Source organism: Amphibalanus amphitrite, unplaced genomic scaffold, assembly GCF_019059575.1.
Source record: "Amphibalanus amphitrite isolate SeventyFive unplaced genomic scaffold, NRLGWU_Aamphi_draft 000250F_arrow, whole genome shotgun sequence".
NCBI lineage: Eukaryota > Metazoa > Arthropoda > Thecostraca > Balanomorpha > Balanidae > Amphibalanus > Amphibalanus amphitrite.
The window spans coordinates 397,326-414,236 of NW_024881745.1; the positions used below are offsets into that span (position 1 = coordinate 397,326).

General features: G+C 48.9%; 2 protein-coding genes across 2 annotated transcripts in view; both read left to right on the plus strand.

Annotated features, from left to right (window-relative positions):
• The first annotated feature begins 660 nt into the window (after positions 1–660).
• On the plus strand, positions 661–3,257 carry LOC122386409 (uncharacterized PE-PGRS family protein PE_PGRS54-like). The gene is made up of 3 exons (XM_043375584.1): positions 661–748; positions 1,020–2,318; positions 3,104–3,257. Exon 2 carries the CDS (start codon positions 1,021–1,023, stop codon positions 2,215–2,217), a length of 1,197 nt encoding a protein of 398 aa, XP_043231519.1. The 5' UTR covers positions 661–748; position 1,020; the 3' UTR covers positions 2,218–2,318; positions 3,104–3,257.
• Positions 3,258–5,820: 2,563 nt separating this feature from the next.
• Positions 5,821–16,911, plus strand: part of LOC122386422 — a 30,822-nt gene continuing 19,731 nt past the window's right edge. Inside the window, exon 1 of the mRNA XM_043375600.1 lies at positions 5,821–6,006. The gene's annotated coding sequence lies outside the window, so the exon portion shown is untranslated. The remainder of the gene's footprint in view (positions 6,007–16,911) is intronic.

Sequence of the window (16,911 nt, forward strand, 5' to 3'; positions counted from 1 at the left end):
ACTCCCTGTGACGTCACAGGTCAAACATCGAACCAAAAAATACCGCATCTTGTGCATTTGGATAAGCGCTATCGATTGTCCTTTTTTCCTATTTTTCCCCGATCCGACCATTGGCCCTGGAGATGTGAAAGGGTGCCCCTTTGCCCCCCCCCCTTCGGCCTCCCCTTCCCTCCGCACAGGAAACTGACAGACCTCAACGGGGTGTGTGTTATTTGCGCTTACTAGGTTGGTGATGGTCAAGCTAGCGATAGACTGCAAAACTTCTTGGTGGTTTGTAAAAAAAGTTTGTATTTTTACACATACGGCACTCTTGACCGCCATTATACCAACTTACTATCGTCGAAACAAATGGTGCCTGTTAGGAATACCTACATGTGTAGGTACGTCTGCGATGCATCAACATCGAGCGCTACACCCAATGGCCTTTACCTTTCCAGGAGCCACTGAGCTGTTTTCCAGAGCGCTGTGCGCAGTGAGTGACGTCACAAGTGTCGAGTTTCCACTCCCGTGACGCAGACGCCCTGCTGTCTACTCAGCTAGCCGATATACATCCACCTGGAAACCTGCGCGGCGCATGGGATTCCCGGCTGGCGAGGAGCCGGCCGGACCGCACGCCAGAACTCAATACGTCATCACACCAACAGCTGACTGGGGTGAAGTATATAAACCAGTCAGAGTCGGCGAACAGTATCATTCACACAGTATCATCCGTGGTGATATTATAACAGCTCTAGCGAAAAGCTATCAGGTGAGCAAGGATAAGTGCCTGTGGTCAAATGGCTGATACCGCTCGACATTGCAGCTCTCTTTTTTCACGTTCAACTCGAAATAGAAGAAACCTTCCCCAATGCAGACTTGCATGCTTATATGCCTCTAAAATAGAACCATAAAAAGGCAGCATCGAATACCACATTTCTGGGTTTATGAATGCTGATGTCTTGCTGGGATAACATAATATTACAAATCAATACTACTTCATTTTTTTAGGAAATAGGACTGACTTACATTAACTTTTTCAGGATGTTCCGCACAGCGTTCGTGGTCCTGGCTAGCCTGGCCTGCGCCCAGGCGCGGCCTCAGTGGCAGCAGGCGGTACCGCTGGTCCCCAGCTCGTCCGGCACGTCCAACAGCGGCATCACCAAGAGCGAGACCGTCCTCCCGATCGGCGGCACGTCCAACGTGGTCCAACACCAGTCCGCCACCGGAGGGCAGGCTTCCAACGGCGGCTTCAACGTCGGCTCTGCCTCCGGCAACACCCAGAGTCAGACGGGTCTCCTGGGAACCAGCAGCTCGTCCAACACAGACGCCCAGTCCCAGCAAGGCTCCGTTCCAGGGTTTGGAAGCCTTGGAGGAGGGTTCGTCATGCCGTCTATCCCGGTTATCCCTGGCTTCGGTCCCAGCAGCGCTCAGGGCCAGTCAGGCAGCAACATCGTGCAGGGGGAGACCATCGGACCTCACGGCGGCTCGACAAACATCGTCCAGCAACAGTCGGGCACCGGAGGACAGGCTTCCAACGGCGGCTTCAACGTCGGCACAGCCTCCGGCAACACCCAGAGTCAGACGGGTCTCCTCGGTACCAGCAGCTCGTCCAACACCAACGCTCAGTCCCAGCAGGGCTCCGTCCCAGCTTTCGGCCATTTCGGAGGTGCAGGACTGATCCTTCCGTCCATCCCGGCCTTCCCAGGTTTCGGCTCCGGCAGCGCTCAGGGTCAGGCTGGCAGCAGCATTGTCAGTGGTGAAACCATTGGACTGTTCGGAGGTTCGTCCAATGTGGTCCAAATGCAGTCCGGCACCGGCGGTCAGGCGGCCAACGGCGGCGTCAACGTCGGCTCTGCCTCCAGCAATTCGCAGAACCTGATTACGCCGCACGGCACCAGCAGCTCCTCCAACACGGACGCCCAGTCGTCGCAGTTCACCAACCCCGCCCTGGCCGGTTTCGGAGGGGTCCCGGGCCTGCCGGGCCTGCCAGTGATCCCCGGTGTTGGCCTCGGCTCGGCCACCGGTAACGCTGGCAGCCAACTGACCCAGGGCAAGACCACCGGACCGGACGGCAGTCAGACCACCATCACCCAGCTGGGCTCTTCGGCCGGTGGCAGCGCCTCCAACGGCGGCAGCAGCGTCAACCAGGCCTCTGGCAGCACGTCCAGCATTGACGGCGCCTCTGGCTCGCAGACTCAGTCCAGTCTGAACTCGCAGTCCGTTCAGACCGGACGGTAGGAGCGCCAGCCGCTTGCCCATCAGCTCTAAGCTGACAGAGTTAGCGAGTGACTGTACTGCATTACCATTTTCCAATTTAGGTGCATTATCTACCAAAGTTGTTTAAAGGAAGGGTGCCACCTTCCGAAATTTTTGTTCTATGAATCTATTTTACTTATTTGAATTTTTAGACGTGGTTAGCGCGTCCACAATATACAAAATACCGAAACATTGCATTTAATACATTGGCCAAAAAAAAAGATCGTTGTTTATATCACCACTACAACTCAAGGTCGTTTGATGTGGCAGCTAGGACGGCTGGCATATCCTGTTGTCATGGCAACATATCATTCTGCCATTTGCATTGATGGCGCAACTGAGACAAAAAGATGAACAAATAAAAAGGAAGAAGATAACATGATTTGAACTAAGTTGTAGGTAACCAAGTAGGTAACTGTTGGCCATATTTGCCACCTAATTGGTTATTCAAAAGAACATCAAATAAGTCGAGTAAAGGTTTTTCCTTTACAATGCTTAAGAGATCTATGGAACCCTTCACCCTTCATGCAACTTACTAGAAAAACTTCCCAATTAAAATTTTAAAACTTAAGTGTATACCATAAAGAAAAAATATACCCTTTCAAAATGATAAAACATGCTTCAAAAGTATAACTTTTATACATACCTTTGCTGATTTCATGTTTTATAAAATACCCTTAACACGACGAGGAAATAGTGCTGAAGATTTTTGCCTGCCCGAATGCTGGCAGCAAAACTCGCAAATGATAACTTCACGTGCGGATTCAATGCTGACCGTCTCGAGCATAGGTAAGTGAAGCCGGTTTTTAGGTTCATGTGAGGCTAATCTTGTAAAAACTGCGTTGTGTCCAAAAGGTGGCACCCTTCCTTTAAGACTGCCAGTATTGTTATATTTCAGTTGTATGATGTGACGTTGCATGCATGCATTTTCAAATATGCTAACAAGTTTTTGTATTTGACTGATGATTGATGGTTTTATGCTTTTAATGATGCTGATATCGTAAATATACCATTGGATTTAATACCGGTTTTCTTATCTGCCGAATCGTTGATCTCAGTGGATGGCCAAAGACATACGTCAGTCTGTCGTTGGCAAAGATCAGTGATCAGCCCCCGTCCACGAGCTCCATAATCCCTTTACCGTGATGTCACCACGGCGGTAGAATCTCCCTTCACCCATAGGCATGCATGCAAATTTCATCATCTTTCGGGCGAGCTGGAGAAGAAAACAAGCATTTTATGTCATCAAAAATTGTACCAATGTAACAATGAGTTCGCCTCATTACGATAAATGGTGCTGAAACTAAAAAAGGACTATGTCAAGCCAAAATCAGCAATTCAAATGACCACTTCATTTGAACGTGAAGGATTTCCTCTGATTTCGTCACCACGGCGCCTTTATTTCCCTAGTGAACCAGCCTGAGTAGTAAAGGAATCTTGAGTGATCCAACTTTACATAGGTAAGTACCTCGTATGGCAACTTTGCGATCTTTCCACGATCTCACAGGATCTGACCACGATGAGGACAAGGATCTGCGATCTCTGTGGACCTTACCAGTCAAACCAAGGTCCCTAGTGACTCCGTGATAATGGGTGACGCAGAACTGGGAATTTATACCTGTGATCGCGTCTGATCTCTAACCCTCGTCTCGTCCCGTTCGGGGGGGGGGGGGAAGGGCGCTTCCCTCTTCTTTTCAGACGATATCTCCTTAAGTTCGTCGCGTCTACTCCCAGGCTAGTGTTTCAGAGTTATATTTTTGGGGGATGGATCACGCTCAACCCGCGCCTGACTGGGGGGCGGGCTCTACATACAGAGCACCCCCCCCCCCACCCAGTCATGAAAAGAAAACATGAATGATGAATAGTCATGAAAATGTGGGAGGCGGGAGCATGGTGTGACAAAAGTGGAAATAGCCGGTGCGCCGCGCGGCGTCCCGGCAGCCCGCCGCCATAAGAAAATTCATGCTTTTTGTCACTTTTTCGCTCCTTATGAGTCACTTGACCTAATTAGAGCTTAACCCGCGCCCCAGTGGGGGTGGGGGGTGGGGCTATTCATAGCCCCCTCCCGTTTTTCTCCCGTGTTTTTTTTTTGTTGTTGTTGTTGTTGTTGTTGCAATAACTTCTAAGCCGCTTGACGATATCGACGCCAAACTTTCAGTACCTTCGGCTGCATCAATTTGACATCTTGTGTCTAAATATGAACTTCATAGCTATCATAGGTCGGCCGGAAATGACGTCAGAGTGACGTCATGTTCGGCCTATTTCGACGCAAAACCTTGAACCACGGCAATCGCTCCCAAGAGCTCAGTTTTTAACCCTCGCCCGAACATGGGGGGAGGGGCTGGTTGCCACCCCCTCCCAATGCAGGCAGTTTTTCTACTTTGCACTCAACATTCATCGATTTGATTCAAACTGGCAGGATGTGCTAATCTCACCGAGTTGTATAACCTTCATCCAGGTTTTCAAAGTTCGAGTGACCTGAGGTCACTTAGAGGTCACGACAAATTTTAAGAAAAGTTGCCTGTATTGCTCTAATCGTAAAAATATGCTCCAATTCAACGTTTTTGTGTTGTTTTACCTCAATTAAATATGAATTCGGTGTCTGCTTACGAAAACACTTCAGTCAGGTCAGTTGAGGTCAAATGAGGTCAAACTACGTTTTGGCTAATAACTTCGCACTTAATGATATGCGATGTGATGCAATTTGGTTAACTTGAACTTAATTAATTAGTTTAAGTTCGCTTAAAATTAGGAAAATTTAAAGTTCCCTTGAACGTGTAACAAAATAAACCATTCGATGCGCACGGACCGTGCTGAGTTTACGTTTTTTTTTTGCTTTATCTTAGATCAAAAGTTGTAAGCAAAGAACTTTGACCTGTCTTAGCGAAATTTTTACATTTATATCCACCCAAACCCCCTAAATATTGACCTAGAGTAACCAAATTTGCACAGGGGCGAGATCTCCGTATAAAGGCCCACCCACTCTGTAAATTTGGCGTTTCTAAGCACCATGGGAGCCCATCGCCAGGGGGATTCGTGGCCCCCCCCCCCGCCCCCCCCCCCTGGCCGTCCGTGTTATGGAAAAGGCCTTGGCCTGGCGAGGGTTCATGAGCGTCGACCAAAACTTACGTTGTTTGGTCGGATAACTGTGTGTGTGTGTGTGTTTTTTTTTTTAGAATGCTAACGGTGCCAATTACAATGGCAGCGCAAGTGTTGCCACTTTTGGAATGTTGGAAGGCCGGAGTGCACCCCGTGGCCACTACCAACGATTTACCCTCTACCCTATATTTTGCCCTCTACGAATAAAGTCGTGCTAGATCGGCAAAATCCCACTGTGCACTGCAGCCCCACTGACTACGCCATGGACGGCCAGTGGCGGCTCCAGGCACGCAGGCCGGTGGGACCTGTTGCGTCACACAGCCCAAACCGGAACCTCAGACTGCGTCGGTGGCGCCGCCGGCGGTCGACAGCTGAACTAAGCACAGAGCGGCAGCGGCGGTGGCGGTCGCTGGGCGGCGGGGCCGTTCAAGGTCTCAGCTGCGAGAATCGGCCGATGTGGCAGCTGAGCGCGCCCCTGCGCGTGGCGCCCACTGGCGGCCCAGCGACACGGATAGTCAGCGGTGGAGGGGCTGAGTGGTCGGGCCAGCGATAACGCGGATTGGGCAGTCTGGAGGTGTGGTTCCAAGGTTCTGCGACAGAACGCTGGTGAAACAAGTGACCCGAACTCGATCGCGACGAATTTCAGGCCGGAGTGATTGGATACAAGGGCAGGTAAGCGAGTGGTCCGCAGTTGCCTCTCAGACAATCTGACATAGAACTTGTGCCCTATCAATGGTCACCAGATTGGAACCATCTGCGATTCATTTAGCATCGCCTGACTGTGCTTATCATACGCTAATCTCACTAGCCATTGCGCATAAATAACTCAAAACGGACACTGTTGTGGTTGTATTGATGAATGATATGTTTTCAACAGGTGGTTTTAGTTTATATGTATCTACTGACAACCTACTTGTGTGGTTCGAGATCTAGTGTAGACTAGTGATGACATTTTTAACTGTGTGATGTTTGACGTGAATGTTTTAGTGATACAGATGCCTGGGTGTTTTGTGTAAGAATGAAACAACTGACCTGCAGTTAAAAACCGCTCTGGGATTCGCATCGATTGTTTGCACAGGTGCACTTATGGCTCTCATTTACGCTGATCTACATTTTCACGAATGTCAGTCACTCTTATAACTATCGTTATTGATGTCAATATTATGCTACATATCCCGCCAAGTGTTAGTAATTGACTGTCTTTAGTTACCCTCCCTCTAGCTGAAATCACTTACCAATGTTTTGAAACTTCAATTTTACAATGCACATCGTATGCACGGTGATATCACCAACAAACTTGCCATCAAACATGTGTCATGTATGGTATAGCCCTGTATGTGAGCAACGTTCACAGCGCGGGAGCGGCGATAGAATGTTCACTGAACATTTTATCGCCACTCCCGAGCTGTGTTTGGTTATGAGCGGGTTACGTTACGGGTAGGTAGGACAATGTCAGGCGCCAGACTGCACCCCTCCCCCCTCCCCTGGTGGCCCCTGCGGCCTTCCACCGCTGCAGCAGGGATGACGTCATCGGTGACCTCGTGTGTTCTTTCTCCGTGTTGAGACCTGCAGACCCAGACATGCCACCGTCTCGGCGACGCTGGGCTTAAGTGGAGGCGATGCAAAGTGCTTCACTAACATCGACTTCACGCTTCACTTAGGCGACTTTACTTAACATCGTCATGGGCGCAAATGACCTATAGGGGCCTCCCACACCTCACTTTGCGTGAACTCAGTTCAGCAGTCTATGGACGATGACACTTCCCACGGTTGACATCAGGCATGAGCATGGAACCCGATTGTTGTATTGGTGATATTGTGGATTCCACAACAGAATTACCGGACAATGTGCATTTCATGGTGTGTCAAAAGTGGAAATAGCCGCCCGGCTTTAGTTCGCCAGCCTTGTCAATAGATGGCAGTACCACAATATGGGCAGCGGATCGTGCAATTGACGTCAAATTTTCGTTATCTGCTAAGAATTGAATGGCGGATCTTTTCATGCAAGAATCATGTAAATCGGTCCACAACTTTTCTAGCAACAGAGATATGAAGTCAAACACCCCGCCAGAGCGGCGGCGCGCGGCCGGCGGCGGCCGTTACGCGCCGCCTGGGAGACTGGCGGCGCTGAACGGTTCCGACTTGGCACTGCACTAAAACCTGTTAACTGCTTGGAATGGTTATTATAGCAAAATTTTCATTCAAGTGAGGGATAACCAAGGGCAGGAAGTACGTATGCTTGTGTGCGTACTGTGTAAGCCAAGAAACTGCATTAGCAGATACTCGCTAATATTAGATCCAGCCAAGTCCAAACGCATTCCAGGGGATGTGTTCCTGATGGGTCAACAATATTTATCGTTCGAGGGCGGATACAGTTTTAACAATACCAAAAATATTTTTGCACAACTCTATTCCTTGAATAATTCTCTTCAACGCCTCATTCCTAGTTAAGCGGATTAGCCCACCCTGGTTGAATAAATAAGGCGATTTCGCCACAAGGTCGCGGAAAACCGACCGAAAACGGCCGCGCTCAGCGTTAATTTGGGCATGCAGACTCTTAAATACTCGCATTGGGCGGGTAGGGTTTCCCAGGTATTGGCTCCAAAACACCGTATTCGGCTCCCGAATACGTCCAAGTGACCCGCCTCGTTCCTAGTTAAGCTCTAATTAGATCAAGTGACTCATAAGGAGCGAAAAAGCGACAAAAAGCATGAATTTCCCTATGGCGGCGGGCTGCCGGGTTGCCAGACGGCGCACCGGCTATTTCCACTTTTGACACACCATGTCACAATTGATCCATCGGAAAACATGTTTTCTTTTGCACCATATGCATTTTTAGGAGTATCTATCTGACAACAAACCCATGGCGAGGATCTGGGATCCGGATAGATTCCACAATATTCCATCACTTGCACTGGCAACCCATGTGATTCAAGTGGGCGTTTCAGAAGTTTAAGTATCGCCTACATCAAATAACTTCTGTTTCGTCTATTGCATTGCCATTTTGTCATCATGTTTGCACAAAGGTATCCCCCACGGAATTACGGGACGCATGATAGGTAATGTTGAACGTTCATTGTGACAGTATGACTAGATAAGTGAAACCTTTTTAAATATAAAGGTACTGTATTATAGAAAGCCTTCGCAAACGCGTTTCGAACATATCTTCGTCAGTGCTAGTTTCCCATAATACAAAATCACCATTTTGATTTTGTATTATGGGAAGCTAGCACTGATCCGAGGATATGTTCGAAACGCGTTTGCGAAGGCTTTCTATAATACAGTACCTTTATATTTAAAAAAGTTTCACTTATCTAGTCAGGTACAGACACATTTGGTGAGTCTATATATTGCGCTGATAAGAACTGAGGTGCTTTCACCTCATTGATGCCTTTTTAAGCGTATGTATAGGCAGCGCACTGTTTTGATGAGCCAAACCGGGAGTAATCGGCATCTCGCTGGTTGCGGTGCGGTATGATCACGATAACGGGTTATGTGGCACGAACAGTGTGCTGGTGCAATGTAGACGGATTGGGCTACCATGTCACGGAGTCTCCATTTTGGGAAATTCGCTACTGAACACAATTTAGTCTTGCAGGACGCTACTAGCCAGATTCCAATTTCGAAAATTTTGCTCCGACATGTATTCCCACCAAGCGTCTCAAAACGTTAATGATTAAATCATAAATGTTAATTGGCACTGAAATGGTTATAAGAGCTGCTGATTTTCTATCTTCTGAACACCAGTTTGAACTGATCTTCTCACGCCGCCACTGGCGTTCTCCTGACTCCGCCACTGGTGTTCTCCTCTCGCCGTCGCTGATGTCCTGACTCCGCCACTGGCGCTTTCCTGCTGCCGCCTTTGGCGTTCTGACTCCGCCCCTGGCGTTTTCCTGGTGCCGCCACTGGCGTTTTCCTAACTCCGCCACTGGCGTTCGTACTCCGCCACTGGCGTTCTCCTGACTCCGCCACTGGTTTTCTTACGCCGCCACTGGTGGTGTTTGCACCGCGCTGCTGTAAATCCTCCCCGAGCGGGTTGGCCTGGTTACCAGCCAGCGGCGGCGAAGGCAAATCCGCTACTCTGGTTATCTGTACTGAGCAGCCAGGCTGGACGGACCAGGAGGTGTTTTTCGTGTGCGGGTATATCAACACGGTTTGATCGGACTGCACCCTTTTAGGGGTCAAAGGGAACGTATCAGCTCACCCGGTCCACCTACGACACACGCCGGAGAGATGGGTACTGAAGAGGGAAGAGGGCACGGCAGGGGCGCCGCCACCACTACGTACAGTACGTACACTGTACGTAGTGCAATTTTTGACTTGGAAATCCACTACGTACAGTGCGTACTGCTCAAAATGTGAAAAATAGTTAATTTATTTTAAAAAAGTTTTTAATTACGTTTTTTAAAGTTTTTAATTGAAAAAAAATCACCAAACTTCAGTTTGTTTTGACCAGTTTTGACATACCAAAATTACATTTGTCATTTTGAACTGCTTAAAAATAAGGTACGCTCTTGTTGCCATAACAACTAGGAAGCTTGGCAGCTTGGCTCAACCAGGGCACTAAAGAGTCTAAAGGGCTCAACCATGGGAATGAACCGCGCCGAGCAAACGCCGAGCGTGGTGTAGACTGTAGAGTTTTAGGGCCTTGGTGTAGAGGCCTTTTGTACGTGATTGGTTGCTCATAGTGATATAGGGCTTGGGTGGTAGCAAGGTCAGCAAGGTGGTAGTGATCTCAGATCTGCAGAGTAGAAGAGTGGAGTGCTAGAAGTTGTTTATTTCGACGTGTCCGTTGACCATAGGCGTAGGAACAGGGGGCGGGGGGCCATGCCCCCCCCCCCACTTTCGGAGGTGGGGGGCCAGCAATGTTAACTGCCCCCCCCCCCACTTTTTGCTGACTTTAGTGTCTGTCTGTAAGTACCTACCACCCGGTACCCTAAACACCAGAACTTGACTATTCAACCTGCCCTTTAATGAAGATTCCCTTTTGTTTCTACAGCGTTATTGACCGCAATTTCCTTCACTCAATGAGGGAAACCATATTAGAGACAAAACTGTGAGTCCTGGTGGCAGCATTTTGTTGAATACGAGACGCGGGACATGAGCGGGCACTGAAAAGGAATAAGACAATACTAGTAAGGTGCAGGAGAATGCGTATACAAACGACCAACGCTTGACCGGATCTGCTTGGAGTCGGCATAGTTCGTCACAGGCGTAGTAGCTGGGGGCCAGGGTGACCATGCCCCCTGCCTCGGTTCAAACAGGCTGGGGGCCAGCAATGTCTGTGGGTATCTGCCCCTCCCCCTTCGCACTTTCAGTGCAGTGGCGGTCGCAGAGGGGGGATCAGGACCATACCCTTCCCCCCTCCAAAGGCTAATCAGGGGGCCATCATATCATTTGGCCCCCCCAAACAACCAATGGGCAGGACCCCCATGGGTGTATGGGGCTCTGGCCCTTATTCGATTGTCACGAGGCTCAAGAAACCCACGCCAGCTATTAACAGCTCCCATACCAGTCTTTGAGGGTCCTACACTGATCTCGGAGGGCTCTTCAGTGGCGGTCAAGCGCCCACATTGAGGGATGAGAACCCACATTGACCTCTGAGGGCCCTCCACTGGCATTTGAGGGCCCCTAAACCGGCCTCAAGGGCCCAGCCGGCGTCTGAGGGCCTCACTCCGGCCTCTGGTGACATCATTTCTGTCTCTGGGGTCCCAAGACTAACCTTTAGGTGCCTCTGAGCATGGGATCTGAGGCATGGGATCTGAGGGCCCCGCACTGCGGGCCCTCAGATCCCGTGCCGGTATTTTCCCGTGCCGGTAAGCCCATGCAGGTATTTTAGGGTCCCACACTGACCTCTGAGGGCCCATGATGGCCTGTAAGGACCCACATTAGCCTCTGATGGCCCAAGTCGGCATCTAAATGGCTCAAACTGCCCTTTGCAGGCCCTGTACTGGTCTCTGAGAGCCTTAACCCTCGCCGGCCGAGGGGGGAGGCAGGTGCCGCCCCTCCATAGTTTTTTTTTCGCGATAGATCCGAACACGCCGGTGATCTGAAGCTAGGCATACCTGACCTTTGAATCAAGCCGGATCTGTTGACACCAACCGCATTTTCGGGTCAGATCAGGTCACTGACCTATGAAGTCAAAAATGAACCTCTGCACGGTCTTCAGATGTCGCAAATTCTCAACGCCCTCACTCCCAGAGGACCTTTCACAGGGAAATGAACCTTGCAGGACCTAGTATCCATTAGGAGTCTTACAACTTCAGAAAGGCAGTGCATAGGTAACATGAAAATACAGAGTCTGAATCTGAGTTGCTTTGTTTTGTTTATTGTATTCAAGCCATTTCGACTAAACAGACAAAAGGATTAAGTAGGACTTCGGATTAATCTGACTACAGAATAGTTGGACAAATGTTTTCAAATAACAGTCGAAATTGCTATTTATGAAGGTGGTCCCGAAGAAAATTTTCACCATCACAAACTCGCCGGCTGGAAAGGCATGCTTCTGCCCCAGGCCCCCATAGTGTAAGTGCAACTGTAACTACATGCATCATTCTGCAGACTGCAATCGGTTCGAAGCCAAGGGAGGGACGGCAGGGACAGCCGTCTTTCCCTTGGTCAGCTGGGTGTTTATTAGATCATTCGTTTTACTCATTTTGTATTATTTTAAATGAAAATGTTGACTTCTCGACAATCAGTGGGACGAATCCGGAGAGTTTTCAGGTTTTGGTGATGTTATAAATAGGCACCTTGGAACTTGGGAAAATTTTCATCCCACCCTGGGTGTCGTGCCTGAGCCTACCACTAACCTGCATGCGGGTGTACGTAGTGCTCATAAAAGCGTGGCGGCGCCGCTGGGGCACGGCGCCAGAACACTCTGCGCCCTGCGTGTGACATGTATGTGTGCTTAGGGCGTCATGTGCCTGCCAATATCAACAGGTGCTGTCATCTGTGCATTCTCCCTGGCTGGCGACAGCATAAACATATGCAGGTTTATGTGACGTCAATGCAGATTGTCCTGGTTTGAATACGGTTGTCGAGCGAGGCCAGATGAATATTACGTGAACAACAGGCTGATTCGCTACTGGCCCTTTTTCTCAGTCGGTTGCAGTGACGTTTTCATTGTCTCCTACAGCTTCATTTGCTATTTATACGCAGTTGCAAACACTAAGCATGGGTCCAGTAAACACAAGTTATTTTACGTTGATTTGTTATTTGTATTTGTATATGTGTCTACACAACATGCGAAAAATGTTCTAAATGTTTCGATTATTTGAAGCCAGAGTATGCAGCACTTTAGCTTTTCCCGGCGCTGACGAATCCTATTCACGCCACGTTTTTAAAAGCTTGGACTGTGAATGTTTCGCTTCCCATCGGATGTGCCAGAGTCAGCAGGAGCGAAATTACCTGTGATTCTTTTCCAATAACTGTGTTCTCCTCGAACGCCCAAGAAAATGGCACTGTCATCTCTCTCAAATATGCTATGTGGATTGGATTTGGCAAAGTTCTTGAAACGTGGAGAACATTTGATTTATTTGTTATGCAAGCTTATTTCATTTTTTTCAAGTTTCGTAGTCCTTGTGCGAGGACCATACATAACACATTTTAGTTTAACCCTCGCCCTGGCAGGGCCTTTTTCATAACACGGCCTGGCAGGGGGGGGTCGATGCGACCCCCCCCTCGCGATTGGCTCCTATGGCACCTAGAAACACCAAATTTGGTAGGTAGGTGGGCCCCCCGGAGTTCTCGCCCCTGTGCAAATTTGGTTGCTCTAGGTCAATATTTAGGGGGGTTTTGGGGGGTATAAATGTAAAAATTTCGCTAAAAACAGGTCAAAAGTTTTTCGCTTATAACTTTTGATCTAATTAAGATAGAGCAAAAAGAAAAGCACCAGTGAACTCAGCACGTCAAGGCGCGTCGAATGATATACTTTTTAGCTTGCTTAAGTGTACTTAAAGTTTTTCTTAAATTTTAAGTAAACTTTAAGTAATGAATTAAGTTTAAGTTAACCAAATTGCATCATATCGCATATCATTCGATTCGGCTGATCACCAGGAACACAATGACACCATTTTTTAAGCTCTAGCGTCATTATGTGCCAAGTTATTGGCAAAAACGTCATTTGACCTCAGTTGACCTCATTTGACCTGACCCATGGATAAGTACGCCAAACAAAGAAGCATCAAGTGACCTGCTGTTAAGAACTGTGGTTTCAAAGCACAAAAGTGATAGAACGAAGCGGATATCTCCAGTATTTTCCGAATTTAGTATTTTCCCATAGGCTTAACATTACGACGTAATGACCTCTAACTGACCTCAGGTCAGTGACCTAAAAAAACCCGAACTATATGTTCTACAACTCGGTGAACTTAGCACATCCTGAAAGTTTGAAGGAAATCAGTCCAAAACTGTGAGTTGGACAGGTGCAAAAAGAAAATTGAAATTTGACCATGACCTTGTACCGGTTTTTCTGACCTGGTGACCTGACCCAAGGTCACCCGGACCTGAAATTTTCAGGTCATATGTAAAAAGGTTGCCCCATAAGCTGTGCCAAATTTGGCGGCGCTGCGCGCCGCCGTTTTTACGCTATCTTCGAAAAACCTTAGGGGGGGTCGCATCGACCCCCCCCTGCCAGGGCGAGGGTTAATGACCTTATCCTCGTAGTAGGTATTTTTTTCTCAAAACACTTGTTTAAATATTGATAATTTTGAGCACAGCTCTTCATCAGAATACCAAGTCGAAAATGCTGCGATAAAAATCCAACCTTTGACTCCATCACTCATTATTATGAGTTATGTACGACACATTGTCGTGATGTGCGCTGACATTCGCCGAATCGCATGAATGCCGGTCTGACAAAGTGTTGAGAGATGGGTCACCGGGGTCATAGTCATTGGGGCCAGGGTCTTGAAATTTTAAGGAAGTTGTTAAATTAAAACATGGTATTTACTGGATTTGGATCGCGATCCACGTTTTTTTTTTTAGGGGAACGTTCGAATCCTCACCCGTAAGTGCGAATGATAACTCAACTGATTTGCCGCTCTCAACGTACTCGACTTATGCTGCATCCTGCATATTGCAGCACAACGTCTGCTGCAACGACTGCAACTCATGTCAACAGTCACAACAGTCGCTCCCTTTGATGGCGAGGAACTAATAGATTGCGTATGCTGACAGTGCTCCACTATGCCTGGCAACAAATGGCAAACAAGGATCTAGACTCACAGTTTCTCTGCCTGTCCGATGCAAGGTTTATTGACCCGTTGTTTGTCACGATTTTCCGTTTTCCTCTACAATCCCGTCAAGCTAGTGTCCGCATATAATGCTGTTCGCTGACAGCCATGTGGCGAGCTGAAGAGCAGTACTGGCTACCTAGGCAGAGCTGATAAGCTGCAGACTTGCAGAGCGGGCGAGGTAAACCTCGTAAATAGCTTTGGCTGTCATTTTTCTAACACCTAATTATTTGTGAAAACTGTTCTCTGTGTTCGCCCAGAAATGTTTTTCCCCTTTATTTACCGGCCGCATTCCGTCTCCATAATTGTGATGCAATAATGACGCAATAAAACGCAGCCAGGCATTCTTATTCAATCATACGCTCACTATAATTACTGGGGCTGCCTGACCTCGAACTTAACCACTGTGCATGATGCATGGCAATGTAATTGTCGGGTCGCGCGGTGATTGTGGCACTGTCTAAATTACCCTACCTCTCCCCTCTCCAACCTCGCTTCCTCCCCCGAACACGTGCTTCCGCCCCCCCCCCCCCTGTTGCCATTAGGGGGGGAGGGGGGTCAGAACTCCGGGGTGCTCCGGGTAGATACACTCACAAAGTTTCCCGCACTCAAATCTTCTTCGATGATGACACGAGGAGCCAGACAAATGCTTTTTCGGTTGGACCATTTGAAGAGCGCCTAAGCCTGCACGGTACTCGCCGTCCTGTGCCACTATTTTCCTGTCATCCAAGTGTGCACGCGCACGCGAATCTCAGCCGATTACTTGCTCGCTGTGTACGCTATAGTTTCTTTCATTCATTTTACCCTCAACAGCCCCACTATCCCATCAGTCAGTCGCCATTTTCAGCCTGTCTTCAGTCACCATTTTCCCATCCCACGTTCCGCCTATTTTTTAAGTAGTTCTCCCATCCTTTTCGGCCTCATGCCACCAGAGCGCAGCCAGCCCAGCACTGCCGCGTTAGCTCTACATGTTTGCGGGCTGAGGGGGAGGGGAGGGGGCACCACTAGCGACTGGTCACGTGACAGGTCTGCTGGACAGGCCTGTAAACACGGCCCGTGTCCGGTAAATAAATACTGGCTCCGGCTGAAGGCGTACCCCATCGAACGTCGGCCACCACAGCGGTTACCCGTGGCCAGCCGAAAGTCTTCGTTCGACATGGATGGTAATATTTTGGGCTGAAAAGTGATGGTGATGAGCAGGTAACTACAATGCATTTGACCTGGTCTTATCATTTTTTCTTTCTTACTGGTGCCGCATTTATGCACTCTGTAGCAGGCATTTGCACAGTCCGCTATGCATGCGTCTGAGTAAATGAGCGCAGGATGATATTTCGGGATCTTGAGCCCGGAATCATATTTTGCGGGAGAATGATTCCAATGAGATCATACATATGCAAACAATGTTAGTCGACAGATCAAGTGAGAGCGTGGATCCCTGTCACTGGTAGTACCTATTTGTCGATACAATTGTGTGTTTTTGTCCGTAAGACGATCCACTGAAATCGTTTTTTTAATTGAACCCGACGCCGGTCAGAACTGACGCCTCTGACCAACACCAAAATTCATCTGATCTCCTAATTGCATTTGGACTGACGCTGCCCGTCGGCTCGTTTTTGCCAGTCACGAACTGCAGCTCGCCGTCTTTTCTCCCTCAAACTCGCCTTTTGACGAGTCATTCCGGGTGCAGTGCATCTGTGAGGGCGTAGGTTCGGCTGCCCTTGTGAGAGTACCCCGGGTCCTGCCCCCTCCCCCGCCCGGCTGTACTCCCAGCTGGTACCTCTCCCACGCCCCTGGGCTGGCCCCCGCACTGTCACGTGCATTGAGTAACACTGTGACTGGCAAAGGTAGTGCTGAGACTTGTGTGGGTACATTTCCACGTTGCGATGCTGAAGGTCGGACTACTACACGAACTGCTGAAGGATTTCGCTGAACTACCTATTGTTGGGCTGGTACAGTCGGTTAGGCTGTACCATGGAGGAGAGCTGTACCAGCCCAACAATGTTCGCGACTGCTAGGCGTGTTAGGGTGTTCGCGGGGGTTGAACACCTCCGACTTTTCGGCCGGGGTGACTAGTAATGTATTCGAGCCCATCCCTCCTTCCTTCCATTCCGAGCTCTATCCATCTCATTCCACCAACTCTTCTCAGAATGAAAACCAGAACATTAGACCGGGGGTCAAACCGGGTCTTCAGAGTAGGGCGTATAGGCTCTGTTGCATAACACTCGAGTCAAGCTGCACAGTTTACCAGTACCAGACGGTTGCTGCCTGTGCTACCGGTGGACTGATGGACTGGTACAGGATGCATGACTGGTACTGGTACTGGGGTTAGGGGTATACCGGTGGA